General features: G+C 41.0%; 1 protein-coding gene across 5 annotated transcripts; it reads right to left on the reverse strand.

Annotated features, from left to right (window-relative positions):
* Positions 1–345: 345 nt before the first annotated feature.
* On the reverse strand, positions 346–15,337 carry HSF2 (heat shock transcription factor 2). 5 transcript variants are annotated; one of them, XM_039707809.1, is made up of 14 exons: positions 15,106–15,337; positions 11,736–11,844; positions 11,401–11,528; positions 9,903–10,027; positions 7,865–7,940; positions 6,654–6,715; positions 6,460–6,544; positions 5,478–5,647; positions 4,067–4,179; positions 3,901–3,976; positions 3,229–3,334; positions 2,309–2,368; positions 1,624–1,708; positions 346–1,282 (listed from the first exon to the last, which is right to left on the reverse strand). In XM_039707809.1, exons 1-14 carry the CDS (start codon positions 15,262–15,264, stop codon positions 993–995), a joined length of 1,644 nt encoding a protein of 547 aa, XP_039563743.1. In that variant the 5' UTR covers positions 15,265–15,337; the 3' UTR covers positions 346–992. The 5 variants fall into 5 exon arrangements, with proteins under 5 accessions (XP_039563743.1, XP_039563739.1, XP_039563740.1 ...); XM_039707805.1 differs by having other exon boundaries at positions 3,901–4,179; positions 15,106–15,336; XM_039707806.1 differs by having other exon boundaries at positions 1,642–1,708; positions 3,901–4,179; positions 15,106–15,335.
* Positions 15,338–21,369: the final 6,032 nt, after the last annotated feature.

The raw sequence follows: 21,369 nt of genomic DNA on the forward strand, positions 1-21,369 counted from the left end.
GTCCTGTAACAAAGAACAAGTTGCTGAATTCAGAAGATAAGCAGACTGCTCTGTCTATGGATTCAGCTTCTTGTACAAGTGGCCAGATTACTCCTTTGGAAAAAAACCTTGGAGCCACTGCCAGAGTTGGGGAATGTGGCTTTTGTGTTGCATGTATGAAGTTACTGAAACCCAGTTTCTCTTGTTTTGGGGGCTTATCAATAAACCCATCAGGCTGGAGATAAGGAAACTATTTTCCAGCAACTGTGCACAGCAGATTTTGCACAGCTTCTATGATAGGAAAACAAGAGGCTGTGAAATCCATAACCACCTGGCACACAGAGTAAGAGACAAACTTGACAAGTATCACACTTAAGTAACATTTATTTTGTCAGCATAGATGGTCCAAGTTAAAGTACTCATGCAGTCATGGGGCCTGGCAGCTGTCAAGAACTTTTCCCCAGTTTGTGCTATGTTGTGAGCACTTCACTGAAGTGAAAGTAAGGCAGAACCAAGATTTAGCAAGGTACAGGCACTTTGTTCCCAGTTGAAGCAGGGAAAAAAAAAGCCTACATCAGGTCCTGGTCCCCCCACCCCAAAAAAGCCTCATGTGTGTTAAACAAAATGTAAAAAATAAAACCCCCAAAATACAGAAAGTCAGTGTTCCCTAACCATACACTACTAGTTTATGTCATCATATGTAAGACAAGAAGTATAAGAAACCATAAACCAAAGCCTCACTATTGACAAGTGTTGGTTACTTGCAGTACGAGCAATGTGGGCAACACCAAGAGTTCACAGCAGCGCAGCAGGAGCCTGGCTCAGCAGTGCCAGCTGTGCCTGGTGCTTGTCTAACTCCATAGCTAAACAACTGCTTGCATAAGATAGGAAAGGTACTTCAGATTCCACATATCTGGTTACATAAAACAGTGATGTACAAAAAAACTCTCATACCAAACAATATTCTAAATAAATAGTTCATCTTCATGACTATATACAGAGCCTCCCTCCCATCAGTTATCCAAGAAGGCCATGTCTGTGTCCATGGGTGCTGGGGCAAGTTCGCACAGGTAGAACAGCGTGGCCTCACTCGCCTCTGCCTCCGTCAGCGGCTCCAGACGCACCAGTTTGCTCTGGGTGGGCTGGGGATCCAGGCTGCTCTCCAGGAGCTCATCCCCTTCCAGCGACTTTTCAACAGTGCAAGGAGTTTCAGCTGTGAAGCCCCCACTCTCAACAGCAGAGCCTGGGTTCCCATCAAGGAATGCAAGGAGTGGAAACGCAGTGTAGTGTATCAGCTGCTTATCTGTGAGGAAAAAAAATGACAGAATATCAATGCACATGCCTTTTTACATGCAGAAGGGAAAAACAAAATCCAACCCACAGTACTTATTTAAAGAATAATTACTAGAAAAAGATGGGTGTTTGTGTTTTTAAAGAATTGTTATGTTCATGCATAACATTATTAGTGCAGATTCACCTGCAAAACATCAGTTTCTCTGCATCTAGACAAAAATCTAAAAAGCAAATATACTAAGTATTGTGTTTTGGTTATTTATCAGCATAACATAAAATCAGATAAGGAGAAAATAACTTTTGGGGTACTGTTCAACTGTGGAAATGTTTCAACAGATGACTACAACTAACCTGATCTGGGCTTAGTACCTTGCGTTTCCTGTGAAGCTGCTGGACCAGCATTATTCTTGTTAGTTTCTTTTCCCTTTGTCTCCACCTGGGAACAAAAGCAAACTTTTAAAATACACTTTTAAAGCCTGTTCCAATGCCAGTGGAGAATAGCTGAACAACTATGACAAACATTATTTTTTTATTTGTGGTAAGATGCAGTGGCATAATCAGTATTATCCACACTAACACACCTCGGCTGAGAAAACATGAAATGGAAAACACAGGCTACAAAGCAAGAACCAAAACTGATGCTTTAAATGAACGGGACAAATTCAAAGTGCTACATCTTTGCCTCACTGCTTATTACTGGTTTCTTTTCCCACCAGACAATACAGATGAAACCATTCTGATAGAAGTGCATATCATGTTTGAAAATAAAAAAATCTCGGGTATACAAAAGTCAAGAGACTGGTATAATGCAGAGGTAATACAAGTTTTAAAGGACATTAATTAATTAATTAGGGCACTTTTTCCTTTGCTGTTTAAAGCCCAACAGGATGAACTCAGCTGCAGTCTTCCTATTCTCATGCAAGTCTTAAAAGCCAGAGCACAAAGTGCCATGATTCCAGTAAAGAAAACAGCAAAAGATGAGTGAATTTTGCATCTCTCACTACTGCGTATGTTGAGCAATGGATTTAAGACTTACTTTGGTATTAGTGATATGATCATGATCTGTGGGATTCATCTGCACAGAACTTGTAAAAAGCTGAATAAGACAAAAGACATCCAAGTTTTAGGTATCTCAGTGTTGCTATTAAGAATAAAAGACCATTGCTTCTGCATGTGTGAGAAAAACCCCTATACTTATTCCACCCTCTATGAGGACTGGAGTCTATCCGGAATTCCATGAACCCTGATCACAAAAGAAACAACTGTATGGCATCTAATGTGGTTTGCTGCAGCCTTAAAACACCAACTTCTACACTGCTGCATGGATAATTGTGTCTGCAATATGGATGAAGGTGCAAGTTACACCAAGCCGGAAGGAGCCATCAGTAAGTGGAGGGCAGAGGTGCTTTTAAGAGGGATCTCAGTGAAGTGGGAGGGGGGCCAACAGCAGGTTCAGCAGCCACATGTCACCAGTAACCTCATGCACTGGAGCCCAGGTTAGGCTTAAGGAACAAATGACAGGGAGCAGCACTTCAGAAGGGACATGTGAGTCATGGCACACAACACCCTGCCACCAGCCAGCAACATGGTCTTTCTACAGGGAGGAAGGTTCTTTTTAGCCCCAGTTCATTGAGAAGACCAAAGATAATGTGCTGGGTTATTTCCAAGCAAGAATATTAATTGACTTGACATCTAAGTTCACATCACAGCAAATATAAGCATTATTTCATTAAGAAAGCCATTGTTCAGTAAGAAACTTAAGCATTCACTTGAGCAGTGGTGTAGCATTAAGACTTGTACCAGTGCTCCGGAAACTAATAAATATTTATAACTTTGCTTTGTAAAGGGAAGGAAAAAAAGATCATTTGTGATTTAAATCCATATTAAACAGCAACAATACACACAAATGTTTCCTATAGCCTATTATGAATATACTTAATTTTAAGTCAAAATTACATCAACCAGGAGATCTGGATCTATGCTGAACTGTCGTCCTGACAACATAGCCTGGAAGTCCTCTAAACTGCAGTCGATACTGTCCAGATAATCCAGAAGTTCAACTCTAGAAGGCAAACAGGATTTTATTGCTGTATCCCTTAATAAAGTAAGAGAAATCCTTAAGTAAGCGTTACACAGATGTACTACATGCATCTAAAAATCTTTACCAGAACTAGAATGAACTAAGTCTTTCACAAGAAATGACCTCTGGAAAAAAGAAGACTTTTAGCCTCTTTAGAGAGAACCCAAGTCAGCAGACAGGTGCTCTGGAATAGGTATCACAGGAATCATGTCAACATAACACTATTACATGACATTAGCAGAGATGCAACTCTTGCATAGCCCTAATGAGTCAAATCCACCTGCAGGAATGACAAAAATAAATCCTGATGGTTTAAACAATCTCCACAATATTACACTGCTGGATTAAACATTTCAACTGACTCACTTAACAATTAAAATCAGAGGTCACATCTTAAAATACTTAAAATAAAAGGATCTTCAGAAACTGACTGGAATAAGTAGCCTGTAAGTTTAAAGTTCTCAGTAGAAACTGCTATTCAGTTCTTTTCATTTCAGTCAAATAATTAGTTCTAATACTAGAAAAAAACGAAAGACCAGACTACTCACTTTCCAAGAAGATTTATATTCTGTGAAATTACTCCATTTTCATTGAGTATGGAATCCATCACGGAGACTGGGTCTTCTGCAGTTAAAGTTGACTGGTTATTCAGCTGTACAGCACTTGACATGAGTGGGCTTGTGCTGTCACTGACATGGCTGGCTGGATCATTACCTGGGACAGCAACTGATTCAGTGTTTTTATCCCCTTGAATTACAGGGGCATATTCATCTTCGTTATCATCTTCCACAATTACAATATCAGGAGAATGGTAGCTACAGCTACAGCTGTAATGTGAGATAAATTAATTACAGCACTTCATACACATTTAAATGGGTATTATTCCACAGGTTTAGTTACCTCTCACTATAGTCAAGCTACTATTCAAGCTACTATCAGGAAATAAACTTTTCTACTGCTTTTTAATACTAAACACAGCAGATACTCGGAACATCTATTTTCCACTGATACGGTTCTCTAATGATCAATACAATTAATGTAGCTCAGTTAGCAGACACTGTTGTGCCAGACTACAGTAACCAACTGCTAAAGAGCTATCGAACACTGACACTTTTGTCTTTAGAACAAAGATAAGCTTGCATATAAATGTGAAGTATGAACCAAATCATACAAGGTCATCAAGCCAGACAGACAGTTTATATTTTGCTTATTTCCTGCTGAACAGCATCAACTCTGGAGCACCCATAACAAAGCATCCCAGACAACAGGTTTGTAGTTAACCTTATTATGTGTACAAGGAACTAAACCTGAGAACCAAGAGCGAGCCTCTTATGATTTGCTTTCATGCCTATTCTGGTTCTTAACCCTTAAGAAGCTGTTAGTTATGTTGCCTCTCTATCACAGCCTTTTTCTCATTAAGCTTTTCTATCAGTGAATGCATTCCCAGGCATCAGCTGAGCAAGAACAATGGTGCCAATTCAAGTATAATCTACAAATATTAATTTTTTTTTTCTTGAGGCATAATACAGGCCCTATCAGTCCAATGCTACTCAAGAACAGAGTTGCATCTAAATCCCTGGAATAAGTTTCAACTTGCTTGTAGCTGAACGATTAAGAACTTCTGTTGTATTGGAGTACAGACAGGAAAGAATACAATCCCCAAAAACAAGTGGACAGTAAAAAACCCAGAACCCCTGAAATTAGTTGGCTTAATGCAAAGACCACACCAAAACCTGACAAACACCACATGTAATTTTTTCTCCACAAAAACCTAGAAAAACAAGGGAAGTTGTTCCTGTCTGTACAAATAACCAAAAAGTAAAGACTTCTCTTACTCTGGCTTTAGTATATTTAACTATTATGCAATAATACAGATTGTTTTCACCAGTGTCCACCTATCCTCCTGATATTAAAACTCCAACAGACAATTAACTATTTTGGAACAAATCCAGAGGTCAGTAAGTCAAAAGCTAGTGTGAATTCACAGATGAAGTTTCTGTATGTGCAGGAGTGCTGAATAATTCTAACCACTTCACTAAAAAAAATTATCTAAGACATCTGAATTAGTGCATTTTATACAACACTGAAAGTCATTTGTCAACACACACTTCTCGAGACTTCTTACTTGGAAGAATCTGAAGTGGCATCTTCACTTGTTTCTGGTGTAACGGGAAGATTTTCTTCATCAGCCATGGGATGTTCTTCCTCACCCACATCCTCAGTGACATCATAAATTACAATGTCATCTGAAATCTGTTCCCTTTGTTTTAAGCCCTCATTTCTGTTGAGAGGTACCTGAGAATTAAAGAGTCAGGGCACAGAGGGACAATGAGCTTCAGCATTTTGACAGTTATTTTATCTTACAATGCTTCACATCTCATGAAGTCTAAGAGCTTTTCTACACCTTGGAGATTACAAGCTGTTTGTACAGATCTATGTTTAATAGAAAAAGCCATGCAAGTAAATAAACAAGCTGGAGAATAAAAGCTACAGAAAAAAAGAACTGGCAAATACAACTGTAGAAATAAAATTATACTAGCACTGTCACATATGAGAACAAAAAGTATTAAAACAGTGACTGCTGTTTAAACAGTACTTTGTTATAAAGCCACTAATTCTAGTGCCATACTACAGAACTTGTTGTAACAATCTCCTCGCAGATTATTATTTGGACAGCAGAAAACAACTTTTAGTGACTCATTCAAATGTAACAGGAACATGATATGGTTTTGCTGGGTTGAATACTGCCTTGCAGAGCAACACACTGGACCCTTGTCCCTGTATGGGGCCAGGGATGCCACATTCCAGAGATAACAATGTGACATTATACATGCTATTTCTAACAGCACCACTCTTAAAAGCAAACTGCTTTCAGCACGATCATGATTTAATACACAGGTAACTGGTTTATACGTGCTTATGTTGGAAAGTGAATGGTGATTATCAATCCCTTCAGCTTCTGAAAGGAAACAACACAGCCTATCACTTGTACAAGCTGACTGCTCTCAGTACACAGCTGTGATACAGTCTCCATACGACAGTGGATTTGATCCATCTGCCCACCTGCACTCCATCCAAACAGAGAGTACCCGAAACAGAAAACTTACATGGTGGCTACTGTCAGCTGGTTCTTTCACAATTTTCTGAAATACATTCGATTTTGTAGGTCCATTAGTGTTCAGAAGTAGAGGCCTACATCAGAAAGAATAAAGTAAGAAGGGCATCTCAAACCCACCTCTTTAATTAGTCAACAAGGCCTGTCAGTTTATCAAGTGGACAAAGTTTTCAAGATCATATTTACCTCTTGCGTTTTAGGCTCACTAGCTGGTTATTCTGCACCAAGGTAACAATGAATTGTACAATCTGTAAGGGAGAGAACACTATTGTTGGTTGCTTTACTTGTAATTGTTTCTCTTTAAGAACCAAGGTATCTTATAGCAAAAGACACCAATAATAAAACATAAACAATATACATAAGCAACAAACCACTTTCTTTGTATAATAACTTTTACGCAGAGCTGCTCAGAAAACCTAAAACTCAAGGTAAAAACCAGTGCTGATAATATCTAAATAGTTATTCAATTGTTAGACTTTTCACATAGCAGGTGATAAGAGTTTGCTTTTACACAACATCATACAGGACACAGAAAGACATGCAGCAACTCCATTGATTAGAAGAATTCTAATTAACAATGACAAAAGGCATGTAGGGATGTCTATCTACCATACACACAACCTAAATCTGTAAATACTGATTCTGGTGAAAGGCATTTTTGACAGATTCAGGAAAAAAAAACTGTACAGTTAACACTATTCATCAGCTGTCTTTCCTTCTGAAACGTTAGCCTTCCTTCTCTTATGCTTTAAATCTAAGGCTTTAAAGTACGTATGTGGCTTGAAGAAACTGGGAAAAAATTTAGTAGCTCTGCTACAAGGCCACTTGCAGTGATGCCCTTTGTGATATGTCAAAAAAATAGATCTCTATGCATTTGTGTCAGTTTTGGTAGATCATAAATTTAACTGTTAAATAATGTAAGTTAACATATTATCAATAGGTTCCACTCAATTATCGATTCCTCTGGTAACCAGGAATATACAGTCAGTAGGTCAGTTAAGGGACAGCAGTGAACTTCCAATACAGAATCTTGTAATTCTTGCAGTGAGAAAATTTCTTCTGAGCAGCTGACAGAGAATTAGACATCTGATTCCCAAAGTAATAAAAAATGGATGGACCATATTAAGGGTAACTTAACCGATGTAGGATGTTCTTGAGCCTCTTTCTTTGAAAATGTTTATAAGACTTCGGCCTTATTTTCTGTTTATGCAATAAAATACCCTGAGTGTTTGTATCACTAGGGTTTGTTCATCATATACCACCCTGCTGTTTCTTCTATTAAAGAGAGATCCGACATTATAAAAAGCTGAGCGAGGGCAGAGCAAGGTAACATGGCAAAGCATTCCTAGTTCAGAAGCACTCACTCAAGCACACGTGACACTTGAATGAAGCCTTACCTTTCTAATAACTTGCTGCTGTTGCAAGTGTTTTGCTCTCAGTTCTGACACTTCCCTCCAAAGGGATTCATTCTCTCTGTGAAAAATGATGATTTAAAAGTCACACTAGAACTAGTATTTAATTTTTGTTAAAGATCAGCTGGGTTCATTAAAACTCTGAAATGCGTTTCTAGATTGGGGGTTGGTGTGGGAGAGTACACAGGCAGCAAGCAGCCTTGAAAGTAACTGTGAAACAAAGACCTAAACACAACAAATAGCTTGCAGAGAATTTCCATCTACTTTAAAGGAAAAAAAAAAAAAGGACATTCCCAAATTTGGCAATAATCATTACCTATACATACAGCATTTAAAAATTAACTATCAGCATTCAACAGTTACTTCTATTAGCTCCAGTGTACAGGCATGTTAGGTGATATAAAATAACAGGGGCATGTCAGAGGTACCAGTTTTCATGGAACACTGCCATTTTAGAAACCTTGGTTCTTCCAGTACTCACAGGACTCCAGTTACTGAGACAGTGTAAAAACTGCCCTATTGCAACCACGAGCCTTTTTGTTTCCAACAGTGTATGCCATGTTAAGAGGTAGATAATGAGTACCAAAAGCTTCAATGAATATAGGTAGAGAACATACCACCCTCCTATCTTTTGTAGTTTAATTTTCAACACAAAAGAAGCAAACTCCACTGGTGTATGGGGTTTTAGGAAACCTTAAACTAATCTTTCAGAAGCAGCAGCTCATAAGCAGTGTGATGAAGGGTACTTCTCGCTCGCTCCTATGCCCAACATACAATTTAAGAGTACAGTTCCATCACAAAATTAACAGCAGAAGTGAGAGAGTCTGAACTTTCTCAGCTTGTTCACTGGATTTCTCAACATGTTTTGTAGGACCAAGTCTTCTGATTTAGCTCCAGTTTCTACCTCAATCACTTCAAACTCATGAGATGACAATACGGATTGTCAAAGACCAACCACTATGTTCTCATCTCTACAAACTGTCAGCTAATTATCAACTGGTTGTCATTTCAGTCAAAGCCAGCCCTGCTCTGGGCAGCAGTTTGGACCTGATGGCCTTCAACCCAAATTCACCTAGGATTTTAGAAGTGCAAATATGATTTTTACTCTAGACTGGCCAGGTTCTAATAAAGACTATGCCTAAGCAAAAGAAGTTTGCTTCTGAATATTCTACCACTCAAGTCACTGGAACTGAAGTCTAGAAATGAGAGAATTTACTTCTTACAACCTGAACTAATCAGTGACCTCTGCCACAGAGGTGAACTCTCATGAGACCATCTTCTAGAAGAAGGAATAGAAACTCTAACAGAGTTTCTACTGAGGTGATGTGACTTACAATGCATGACTTTATTATCTTGTATCTACATATTCTAAAGGATTAAGTAATTTGTGACACACATCTCTCTCTGTTGAGAATAAATAATTTCTAAGCAGACAGTAATGAAATTCTACAAAAACTCTACTTACATTTGGATTTTGAGTTCTGTTTCTCTGTCAAAAAGGTAACTAATGAATTTCCAAATAAGATTTTTCTAAACACATTTTCCTAGGTATTAACTTCTCCACAATTTTAAACAGCAGGGGAATGAGGACAAAAACAACAAAAAAAAACAATGAGCAAAGACATTAATTGTCCTACAGATGTATTATATGCAAACTGCACAAACCAAACTCTGCCTCAAAAGAAATATAGTAACTATTTCAAACTTGAAGACAAAAACCAGCCTACTTTATACTAAGAGCTGATTTAAATACTCAGACTCAGCATCTATATGGAACTATCATTAAAGGTGATATTTAATTGCCTACTACTAGACAGGTCAACAAACACCAGCATCGCCTGTAATTTTTAATAATATCAAAAAGTTTAATTTTAAAGCAATTTTTCTATAGAAGTTTATGTTCCTAAAGCAATAATTGAAATTAGGCAACCAGAAATCAAGAGACACAGAATTATGTCTTGGTCCAGTATCTAGTATCACAATTACTCAGCATTAAGGATCAGATGCTGATGAAGCAACTTACCTCTTCAAAAGAGACAACTGAGATTCAATAGTCGTTTGCTTAATTTGCACCTTTTGAGCACTGCATATTATTTTAGAGAGATCTTCCTGACGGATCTTGTTTTCTTCAGGTCTTGAAGAAGAAACCTTTAAGAGATTAGAATCCAGAAACAACAGTTCCCTTAACTCATGCTTAACTATTATTCTCTTTTGGTGATCAAGTATAATGTTAACAAAATATGCTTTTATAGTAATAATAAAACAAGTATCTAAAAAAACTCCAAACCAGAAACACAACTGTCACCACACCAGCTTTAGCTGTTACAAGTATTTGTGTACAATCCTGACTCTTCAGGCATTTTCCCAAGTGCTCTACTTCACCATAACTGCACCACAACAACCTGGTGATAACAAGTACATCACTCTCTGCTGGTTTTCGCTGGTGTGGGGTAATTTTCTTCACAGTAGCAAACACGGGGCTGTGTTTTGGACTCTGGAGTTGTGCTGCAGTGTTGGCAATACAAAGATGTTTTTGTTACTGCTGAGCAGTGCTTACACATGGAGTCAAGGGCTTTTCTGCTTGTCACCTTACTCCACCAGCCAGATGGCTGGGGCTGCACAAAAAACTGAGAGGGCACGCACACAGCTGGGACAGTTATCCCCACCTCACCAAAGGAGAATTCCATACCATATGGTGTCATGCTTAGTACATAAAACAGAGGCAAAGAAGAAGGAAATGGGGGGGATGTTCAGAATGATGACATTTGCCTTCCCATGTCACCATTACACGTGATGAGGCCCTGCTTCCTGGGGATGGCTGAACAGCTGCCTGCCCATGGGGAGCGCTAAATTAATTCCCAGTGCGGCTTTGCTTGTGCATGTAGCTTTTGCTTGACTTATTAAACTGCCTTCATCTCCAGCCACGAGTCTTCTCGCTTTTACTCTCCCAATTCACTCCCACATCCTGACGTGGGGGGAGTGAGCAAGTGGCTGTCTGGGGCTAGGCTGTTGGCTGGAGTTAACCATGAGCTCCAGTTTCATCTGCCATTTTTCTATTTGCCATCTTATTCACTTGACTCAGTAACAGCAGAGCACATTTCAGAAGCAAAATGAATGTGTTTATAGGTCTGCCCCATTCTCTTGGGTGTACAGTCTAATGCTTACAGTAGCTTTGTTCTGATACAAGCTACATAAATGAGCAGTTTCTTACATTGCTGATGGTAGTCAAAGCATGCTCTGCACTTCTAATACTCATTTGCAAATTGTCATATTATATAACTCATGCTTTTTTGCCACCTGTGAAACTTTACTATAATGACAGCAAAGCAGATAAAAAAGCCTTGTCAAATCCCCCAAAATATCTTTAAACAAGCTCAAGATATAAATGAAAGCAGGACAGTTTGTTTCCACAAAGTCTGAACTTATTTACACTCACAATCCTGCAGTTAAACTTGACATGAACTTAGCAATTCATCAGTACTGAATAGTACAGGTTTTCCACATACTGGATTTTCACTAACCTTCCTTTTAATGTGCTCCAGCAAGTCCTCCCGGCCCTGCCTAAAATATGCATGCCGAAACTCTACTGGACCGTCTCGCTCCGTTTTGACAATTCCAGAATCAACATGGACGACTTTACGGAAGCCATCTTTTAAAAAAAAAAAGAAAATAAAAACCTCAAACCCACATTAAGAAATTCAAAGTATGCTGTCCCAACTGTCCTGTTACCAATTCTGAGGATAAGACAGTATCCTAGTTGCAGAGAACACAAAGCCACTGCTCAAAGGAAATTATAACTTAACTTTTATTTACAGGAATTAGAACTGTGCTAGAATGCAAAAATCCAGGAACTTACACATGTTTAACTGTCTGACAAAGCTTGCCATGTTGTTATGCTTGAAGTACTTCGGAAGAATCTCTTTTGCAAATCTCTGCTCATCCAACACCAAGAAACTCTTTCCATTCTAAAATGAGAGAGACACATTAAGCTACTTAAAAACCATAGCAGAAAACACACTGGGCTTTTAGAATTAATCACCAGATTGGAATGCTTCCTTTCTGCATGCAGTACATTACTGATCTGCTTGCCTACAATTTTCCAAAACAAAAAGGGTACAAACCTTGCAGTTGCAAAGCAACTGAGTACTTACTATCAATTTACATCATTACCTGAAGGGGAACATCTCTATTGTTACACACTGCTTTATCAAGGTATGAAGTAATTGTTTACCAGCAATTATCAGAGTTTCACTACAGGACAATACTATCAATTTTGAATGTAGTTTTGAAGCCCTGGTAAGGAATCTTAACAAAGAACCTGAGCAAGGAAAAAATACCAACAACCAGCTGACAGTCCCATCTGCTTTTCAGTATAAAAGCATGATTGGTTTGATAGGACCTGTAAAGCAGATGGAGCCGTCAAAGGGGTGAGGTGAGAGTGTCCACTGGGTTTTAGAGTTACCAAAAAGGTAGCCACATAAAGCAAGACTCCCCTTCTGGAATGCCAATTGTGAGGGAAGACTGATCTTTTATTTAATCCACAGGCTTTAACTAAAATAGAAGGATCAGCTCTTTCTTCTTCAGTGACTGCACTCCATTTAAGTACAGGGCAAGTAATTAGCAGAATGCAAATTATCTACTTCAAAATGGTTTAGGCTGTCTACACATCCACAATACTCTCACCCTGTAGTAGTTAATAAAAAGTCTTATCTTCAACAAATGTCAACACTTTTCCTCCATCTTTTTAAGAGGCCTTCTTAATGAGTCACTTATCTTATCCTCAAATGCCAGCAGCTCTGTGATCCCAAGAAGCTTAAAGAACCAACTGTAAGACCACATGAAGGTCCTTGTCCAAAGGCGGGTGTCCTTGTTTCAGCTAGGATAGAATGAATTTGTTTCTCAGTAGCTGGTAGAGTGTGGAGTTTCGGATTCAGTGAGAGAATGTTGACAGTAAGTTGAAGTTTTAGTTGTTACTGAGCAGTGCTTACCCTAAGTCAAGGTCTTTTCAGCTTCCCAAGCACTGCCAGCAAGCAGGTGCACAAGAAGTTGGGAGGGTGCATGGCCAGGACAGCTGACCCAAACTGGGCAAAGGGATATTCCATACCAGAGAACATCATGCCCAGTACATAAACTGGGGGAGTTATCCAGCAGGAGGGCCAACTGCTGTTTTCGGATGGGCTGGGTACCGGCCTGCAGGCAGTAAGCAACTGAATTGGGCATTTGTTTTTCTTGTGTTTTCTTTCTGTTTTATTACTGTTATCACATACTTGACTTCATTTCAGTTTTAAATGTTATCTCAGCCCAGGAGTTCTACTTTCTCTACCAGGGTGCGGGGAAGCGAGCAAGTGGCTGAGCTGTACTTGGTTGCCAGTGCGGGTTAAACCACAACAGCTTGTTCCAGCAAATCAGCAGGGAGCATCAGAAACAGGATGTTACAAATGGCTCTCCAATGCGTGACTTAGGCCTTAACACTGAGAGGAAGGTAGGGAGATTAAAACTTTCAATAAGAATGCCTACCTATCTCCTGCAGAGAATCAATCAGTGGAAGAAAAAGGGGAAGCAAAAGAAATGGCAAGAACAGATTATTTTAGCCAATGCTGTGTGTGAAATTCACATACTGAAGGTGCTGAACCAAGTGACACTACAGTGACCTGTGACACCAACTTCCATGCGATGCCTCACTTTATCATCACCCTGACATTGTCCAGGCCTAGCACACAGAATGTGGGAAACACATCCACGAGCTCTTGCTGCCCTGACAGCCACGTACAGCAGAGCTGTACAGATGTTAAGCCTGCAAGCTTCACTACACAGCTAAACACAATTGTCAACTCCCAGTCCAATGACTCCAGCATACAGCAGTCCTCCAAGTGCTTCATTTGTTTCTCTTCACCCGTATCACAGGCAATCCCAACATCTCCCCCCACAAGAACTGGCTGCTAATAATATCAACTGTGATGGGTGGACCGTCCCCTCTAGAAACAGCCCTGCAGAATTTCAAACAATTATTTTTACTGTTTTTAATTAAACAAATAACACAAGGATACCTACACAGGTGTTGGTATGTTTACTTTAGATAAGCATAAACAATGGATTTGGAAATACTCCATTAAAAGAATAAGGCAGCAAAATCAGCATTTTTTAATATAGACAATATCAATCTTCATACGGCCTGTAATATCTCTTTTCCAAAAAAAACCCAAACAAACCCCAAAAACCCACAAAAAATTCCCACCCTAAATCAAAACAAAAAGGAAAAAAAATAAAGAAAAGCTGCCATAATCTACTGAGGCCTCCTGCCTCCCTCTTTGGGAAATTTTGGCTGAAGGTACTGGTAAACCATTTTCAGTAAAATTTTTAAGACATTTCATTATTTCTAGAGCATTTAAATAAGAAGCTCTCAATTGAGTTTAACTCAATACCACTTAAAGATATTGACAGGATCTGAGAACAAGATTTTATTGAAAACAGAACACAGGGGAAAAAATGAAGTCGCTATTATTAAAATATGTGCTTAGCTTTTAGCGCAACTGTCAGTGATGCCCCCTGTAGCAACTTGCCAGTCCCTCGATGCACTGTAATAAGACTGGTGCCCAATCCGACCTCCCCCGTGGCCCATCCCCTTCCGCCACCCCGGCAGGTGACACGGAGCCCGGGAAGCCCCCGGCCATGCCCCACGTGGCCGCCCCCCGCGGGCAGCACACAGGAAACACCACAGGCCTGAGCACGCCGCTCTTCCCACCCTCCGCAGCCCCGGCTAAGAGAGGGCGAGCCCCGCTCCCGGCGCACCCACCACCCCGGCCCGCGGTGGGAAATCCCCCCGCAGCTCCACGCACGGCAAAACCCTCCGGCTCCCGGGCCCCTTCCCGCCCCCCGCACGCCCGAGCCTGCTCCGTCAGTCGGAGCCGCCAGACAGACATCCCCACCCTCCGCGGCGGTGCTGGGGACGCGCCCCCAGGGCGGGCACCGGAGCTCCTGCTCCACAGTCAAAAAACAAGGCAGAGGCTGAGGGCTGAGCGGGGCCGGCCTCTGCCGAGCAGCTCAGCTCAGCTCAGCCCGGCTCGGCCCGGCCAAGCCATGTGGCCGTGCCCTGATTTTCCGTCCTCCCCACGGGCACACCGAGGCCCCCAGCAGGCCGCGAGTGCCGCCGGAGCGAGGCGCGGGGCGATGGCGGGGGCTCCGCCACACGCGGGCGGGGAGGACGTGAGGGGGAGGGGGCGGCCGACCTGGCTCCAGGTGATGAGCTGGTTGCTGGGGGTCTCGCCCAGCAGAGCCCAGAGCTTGCTGAGGAAGGCCGGGACCCCCGGGCTGGCGAAGGGAGGCGACGGCTGCTGGGGAGGCTGCGGGGCTGGCGGCGGCTGCTGCGGCGGCTGCTGCTGCTTCATTGTCGCTCGGGAGCCTCCGCGGCCTCTGTCCGGGAGGGAGCACAGCCAGACCGGCCTGGCCCCGCCCCGCGCCCCCACCCCGCATGCGCGGCGGCCCCGCGGCTCGCGCGCGTGCCGGCCCCGCCCCTTCCCCCTGCGCCTTACATAACGCCCCCACGTGCGCCGCCCTCACGTGTCACAACAGCGCCGGCACGGGGGGGGACGGGGCCAATAGCGGCGCGCCTCGCGGCGGGGGGCGGGGCCGCGTCGCGCGGGCGCACGTTCCCGGCGGGGCAGCGGCGCGTGGCGAGGGGCGGGCGCGCGAGCGGGAGCGCTCCGGCTCCCAGGGAAAGGCGGGCGAGGGCCCGGGGCGCGCCTCCTGAGGCCTTGTGCCGGGCTGTCGTTTCCGAGCCGTCTGGGAGAAAGGTGAAGCGTAGCTAGTCAGCTCCAAACCACGAGTGCGCAGGCCGTATGCACAACAGGAACATTCACCTCCCCCCAAAAGCACCTCCGGCAGGCCCTAAGCAGACCCTCTGCAATTTGCCCTCTGCAAGGCAAATTGTGTTTAGATTTCAGATTTAGCGGCTGCTGAAACTGTGAAATGAAACTGGGTAGCTGAAGGAAAAACGCCTAACAAATGGTGAAATACACTATTTTTTTTTATACTCTTAACAAGTATCTTGCAAAACCTAATCACATGTTAACTGCAAATAGTTTTCAAGAAGTTGTTCTATGGAACTAAAATTAATGTTTTCACAATAAACCTTCATTGACTGGTAGTGTTACTGATATTTTTTACTCAAAAAAGTCTCAAAGAATCTCGGGGAATTTGGTCCGCTTCAGTTTACAGTGAAAATGAAGCACAATGGCACAGGGAGGATAACAGAACCTTTAGTGGGGTACCTGTCAGGAAAATTAAGTTCAATATTTCTTTTTCAAGCTGTATGTCACACAACTTCCTTGTCATCATTAGCAGCCTGCCACAGCCTATAACAAACCCTTTGACTGACATTCACTAGATCATTCCTGAGAGAATCACAGTTGCTAACTTTATGGCTCAGCTTTTCAGGGTCAGTATCTGCAATGAGAAAGCTTAAATGAATGCCTTTTGAATTTAAACACAAACTTGCAGTAATTTTCCAAATAATTTTTCATCCTGACATGCATGTGCAGGAATTCTCACCGAATTCCATTTATCCAGATATAAATGCTAGATAAGCAGAAAGAAGAATATGGATGTGACTTAATCTGGACTCAGTATTGCTCTGCATCTTATATTTCTTGTTTGCAACTTCCATTTGAAAATAGAAGCTGACTTGCAGAATTGTTGGACAGTATTTCAAAAGGTAAACCCCTATATTGATGTCTTTGGCTGAGAGAGAAGGGGAGCCACACACTTAATTTTTTTCATTTCCCTAGTAGACTGAACATCACTATGGTGAAAAAGACTGCTGTGTAACTTGATTTCCAGTGTCTTACAGTTGAGGCAAGTCTTTAAATCTTTCTTTCTAAACCTCAGTTTAGGAAAAAAGTTTTCTTCTGAAGCCTTAATGCTTAAGAACTGGAAGATATTTACTAATACTTAATATAAAGTCTTAGCAATGTACGACTCAAGTAAGGCTTCCATTAGGTTTTGTCTTACGAGGTCTGAGCACAAGGTAGTTGCTTGTCCCAGTTCATAAAGCTTTTCGTTACATTATTTTACAATCCAGCCATTGCAAAACTCACCAGTCTTTATTTTGGGGCTATTTACTTCCCAGTATCTTCAAAAGCAGTGCTGTAATCTTTTTCCACACTGCAGTAAATTTTTCCTCCACTTAGCTTGCAGAAATCTGGTAATTGTCAGCTCTGAGACAGGTCAAGCTATTTAAATCTTCCATGATGCAGTTCTCACCCTTCCCTCTCCAGAAAAACATAACACTTCAAAACTCCTCAGGTACTGTGAAATGTTGGGAATTCAGATCTCTTCCTATATCCCTAAACTAACCCCTCAAGCCCCAGCAGATTCAGTTCCTCCTGAGCCTCGTTCCCCCTCCCTTGGGCCCATAGTTCCTCCAAATGTCAGAGTTCCAAGTAAGACCTAGTGCCTGGGGACTAAGGGAGCACTGCCAACAGGAAACATCTGATTTCCAGCCCTTTTTTTCCACAGCTTTCATGGAGAGGCTACATAGTTAGCAGCACCTCAAGTCTGGGCAGGTGGCCAAAGAATAAAGTTAGATAGCTGTTCATATCACTGTCTGTTTGTTTTGACATCCCATATGCCTAAAAATTGCATCGATCACTGGTCTCTTCCTTTCATGCTCAAGCAGCAGGCAGCCCTACAGCACTCCTGTACTCTTATAGGAGCTTTCACCACTGATAGTCCAATTTTGATGTGTTTTAAGAAAAGTAGTTTGGGATGGGGACTCTGCTCCACAGCACATTTACAAGTAGGGGTCACAAAGCAGCCCTCATGTAACAATACTTTTCTGATATAAACTTAATCTATCTTCTCTGACTTCCTATTTTTTCTCCTACAATGGGATATGCAGCAGGGATCGACAGCCCTTCTTGTGCTGTTAGTCTGGCACTTGTAAGTCTGAAGTGCAATCTCTGTGAACTCCAATTACAACAGACCCTGAGTAAAGCCTGAGTCAACTCCCCAAGGGATACCAGTCTGCAGATTTTCCTTAAGACAAACAGCATGATGCAAAACAAGAAACTGGAAATGACAGGAGAGATGAAGGTAGGGGGACAGTTTTCAAGGCAATACCCTCCTCTTTCTGCAACCACTATTTGTCCTGCCTGAAAGGTCAGCATTTGAAGGTTATCTTTATTGATTCATCTGTATTGATCCATATGAAAGCAAGAGGCAAATCAGACTGATCTTGCACAAATGTTATCCCTGGAACAAGCACAAGCAGCCAGCCACAAGTAGGCCATCCTGGATCAAACACTGCAGAGCACCTCATAGCCAAATTTTATGTAAGCCTTCCACCTTAAAAAAATTATTACACTACTTAAATAACTGAAAAGTGTCCCAGCTGTGCACATACAGCTGAGATTCAGGATCTCCTTGAATCAAAAGTGGCTCTAAGAGGCCTAGCTTTAAATTAATCCTCCTTGAACCAAGGATGGTATGAGATATCTGTATTTGTGATGAAACTAGCTAGAGTAGGCAAGGTAGATGACATTTAGAGAGGTTCTATAGAGATTAATGTCCTGGTTTAGGGTGAATTTAGGAGGAAATCTCCAAATGGGGTTCCTCCAGAAGGCAAACTGAAGCAGCCCCTCCCCCAAGTGTTTTGGGAAAAAAATTCCTTGGAGAAAAGTGGAAAAAGCTGTTTATTTAACAAGGAAAGTATGTGCAAGCATAAAAAAATATATATATTAAACAATAAAACCTCTTATTGTTCTGAAGAGATGGCAAATTCAGCAAGTCCTTGTTGTGGGCTGTAGCTCAGCTCACTCAGTCTCTCATCAGTCCCTCCTGCACTTGAAAATGCCACATCCTGGGCCCCAGTGGGCCACAGGTGTGAGCTGCTGGTGCTCTTCAGGGTTTTCAGTCCAGTTGAACAGTTGGAACTTGAACAGTTCCAAGAAAAAGAAAAAACATAGTCCAGGGAACTTCACTGCCTCAGCTAGCTAAAAAACACCTAGTAAAAAGCAAAGGAGAGCTTTCTCCTGCTGTCCATCAGTGCTGCAGACAACACAATCCGGGACAGAAAAATGCTGAAGCTCTCTATGTTTTGAAAACAACAACCTCAAATATTCCACTGCTTTTCATTCTCCCCACTTTCACTCTCAGATCTAATTTTAAAGCCCAAAACTTATTTCTGGGCTAAACAAACAAATGGGGGTTCAATTCAGCATCATAAAGTCACCTTAGAACAATTATCTTCCAAAGTAATATCCATTCAGTTAGCGTTATGCCATCCTTGTGCATTGGATTCAAGTACCACGTAGTGTTTTGGATGGCTGAGTGATTAATTTTCCTTCTTATGCTCTACAGGAAGAACAGATGGCACAGTCAGCACACCGGATATTTAACAGACAGTGATAAAACAAAGGCTGGCATCAAGTTCCAAAATTAAGTTTTGATAACTGTTCCCCACAGTATATTTAAAATTAAGCTATGATAACTGAAACCAACTTCCACTCATGATCAATGTTTTTTCTTTCTTGAAAGTAAAATTCAGACCTACATTCATATTGACTATAAACCCTCCAAGACAGCTTGCTTTGCAAATAGCACAGAACTGGTATTGTATCCATTTCTTATTTGCTTATGTGTGAGGAATACTTGAAATAGACTTTCCTAATTAAACAAGATCTTCCATACACCTTGAAAATGCTCAGTGTTTCTTAAAAGACTGTTTTCTTGTAATATGAGAAAAAGTTACAAATTTGGAAAAGGTATATTTTAAAAAAGATATAGCATCATTTAGTTGAGATAGCATTCAATATAAACGTAGTGTATTAAAAAAATTCCAGATTTAAAATGCTTGAAGCCATAAAAACCCCCATCTTAAAAAAGGAGGCAAAATAATATCTGAGTTGAGACCCATTTCTTAACCTGCTAACAATGACTTCAGGCCAGATTACCTGATTTTCAGGGATTTCTACAAAGCTAATCTTTATATTGAAGCTTTTGAAAAGATGGTAGATTTGGAAAAAAGAAGGAAGGGGGTTTCATTTGCCATACACCTGACAGAAAACTGTATTGAAGTTTTAGAGCAGCTTACTGTGACCATGTGTTGGTAATTACGGAAGTTCAGTGGTAAGAAAAAAACACAAAGTATTTGTGCTCATTTGGCCATCCAAACTTAGCACTGCTTTACTCTAAAATGAAAAGTAGATACAAAAACCTGTTAGCACAACTTTCTCTGCTTCAAAGAAGATTTTGTTATACAGAAGTTCTGAACGTTGTGGCAATGAAGAGCTCATAAATCAGAGTAAAGCATGAAAAGAAAATTTGTCATTGGAAGCTAGTTTAAAACCACATACTACATCCATGATTTACTTATTCTAAGGCCTCCGTTTTGTGCAGTTTCCCATTCCAAGTATGAGGACCTGCATAAAGTAACTGTTGTGTCAGTTCAATTCCAGAGCATGGCAAAGCTTTCTTCAAAAGCAGAGTGTCCCTTACATTGATTTACTCTTATCAAAAGCACGGTGGAAATTCTTTGTAAAGTACCAGTGAGCAACCTTAACCATATATTTGACACAGAAAAGCAACAATGTTTATTAAGTTAATTTTAAATAATGTTAATTTTAATTTTAATAATGTTAATTTTAAAACTTAATAAGAAGCAATAACTTCTTATTAAGTTTTAAAATTAACATTATTTTCAGTAATAAATTAGATTAGGTTAGTCTGCTCTCAAGCCCATTCAGAGATATGATTTGAATGGATAAAAAACACCTGCTCTATGGGTGTGGAGTCTGTCATGTCTCCCCATGCTAATCTCCATTTAAAATCTCTCTTCAGCCTGTTTTAATCATAAAACACCGAGACTTGAAAGCAAAACAAACCCAACTGGCTAATTTCAATCTAATTTACCTGAATCTGAATAGGTGGAACTGTAATATCCTATGTCTGTGCCTAATCTACTGTTCTCATTGTTTTTTCAGGCTCCTGTAAGTTTTTATAAAGAAAAAAAAAATTCCTTGATTTCCAGAAACATGGCCCAATTTACTAGTTTTCCTGTATTGACAGCGATACTAGAAAAAAAGCAATGATTTACTGTAGTTTCCACAGGATTTTGCTATTTCCTTCCCAGTTTGGTTAAAAGTACTGCTGAAGCAGCCATGCACCACAGTTGAGTGGACAGCTGATGACTGAAATGCTATCTATGCTGTAACTGCAGTTGCAGCTGTCATCACCTTTGGTAAGTTGGTCAAATGTAATCAAGCCCTTATTGAATGTGCATCAATGTTGTCTGCTGTGCTAGGCTACTTATTCTTCCCCACACAAATTGACCATTAAATTGAGAACCTGCTGCAACTTGTAGTTTTCTGTATTATGCAGATGTAAGAGCTCAACACAGAGCATCTTGACTTCACAGTTCAGACAGATTCTGTTTGTGGTTTGCACATATTTGGTGTCTTATCCTGGAATTTTAATGTAGTCTCAACACTGTCTCT

Source organism: Passer montanus, unplaced genomic scaffold, assembly GCF_014805655.1.
Source record: "Passer montanus isolate IOZ18808 unplaced genomic scaffold, ASM1480565v1 scaffold2, whole genome shotgun sequence".
NCBI classification, from domain to species: domain Eukaryota; kingdom Metazoa; phylum Chordata; class Aves; order Passeriformes; family Passeridae; genus Passer; species Passer montanus.

Excerpts from the sequence above, each read along its gene's own strand:
- HSF2 (XM_039707805.1), bottom strand. The coding sequence starts at position 15,264 with ATGAAGCAGCAGCAGCCGCCGCAGCAGCCGCCGCCAGCCCCGCAGCCT. Across the intron at positions 4,180-5,477 it reads GCCACTTCAGATTCTTCCAA|CTGTAGCTGTAGCTACCATT; the intron begins GTAAGAAGTCTC and ends CTCACATTACAG. Across the intron at positions 3,335-3,900 it reads AATATAAATCTTCTTGGAAA|AGTTGAACTTCTGGATTATC; the intron begins GTGAGTAGTCTG and ends TTTGCCTTCTAG.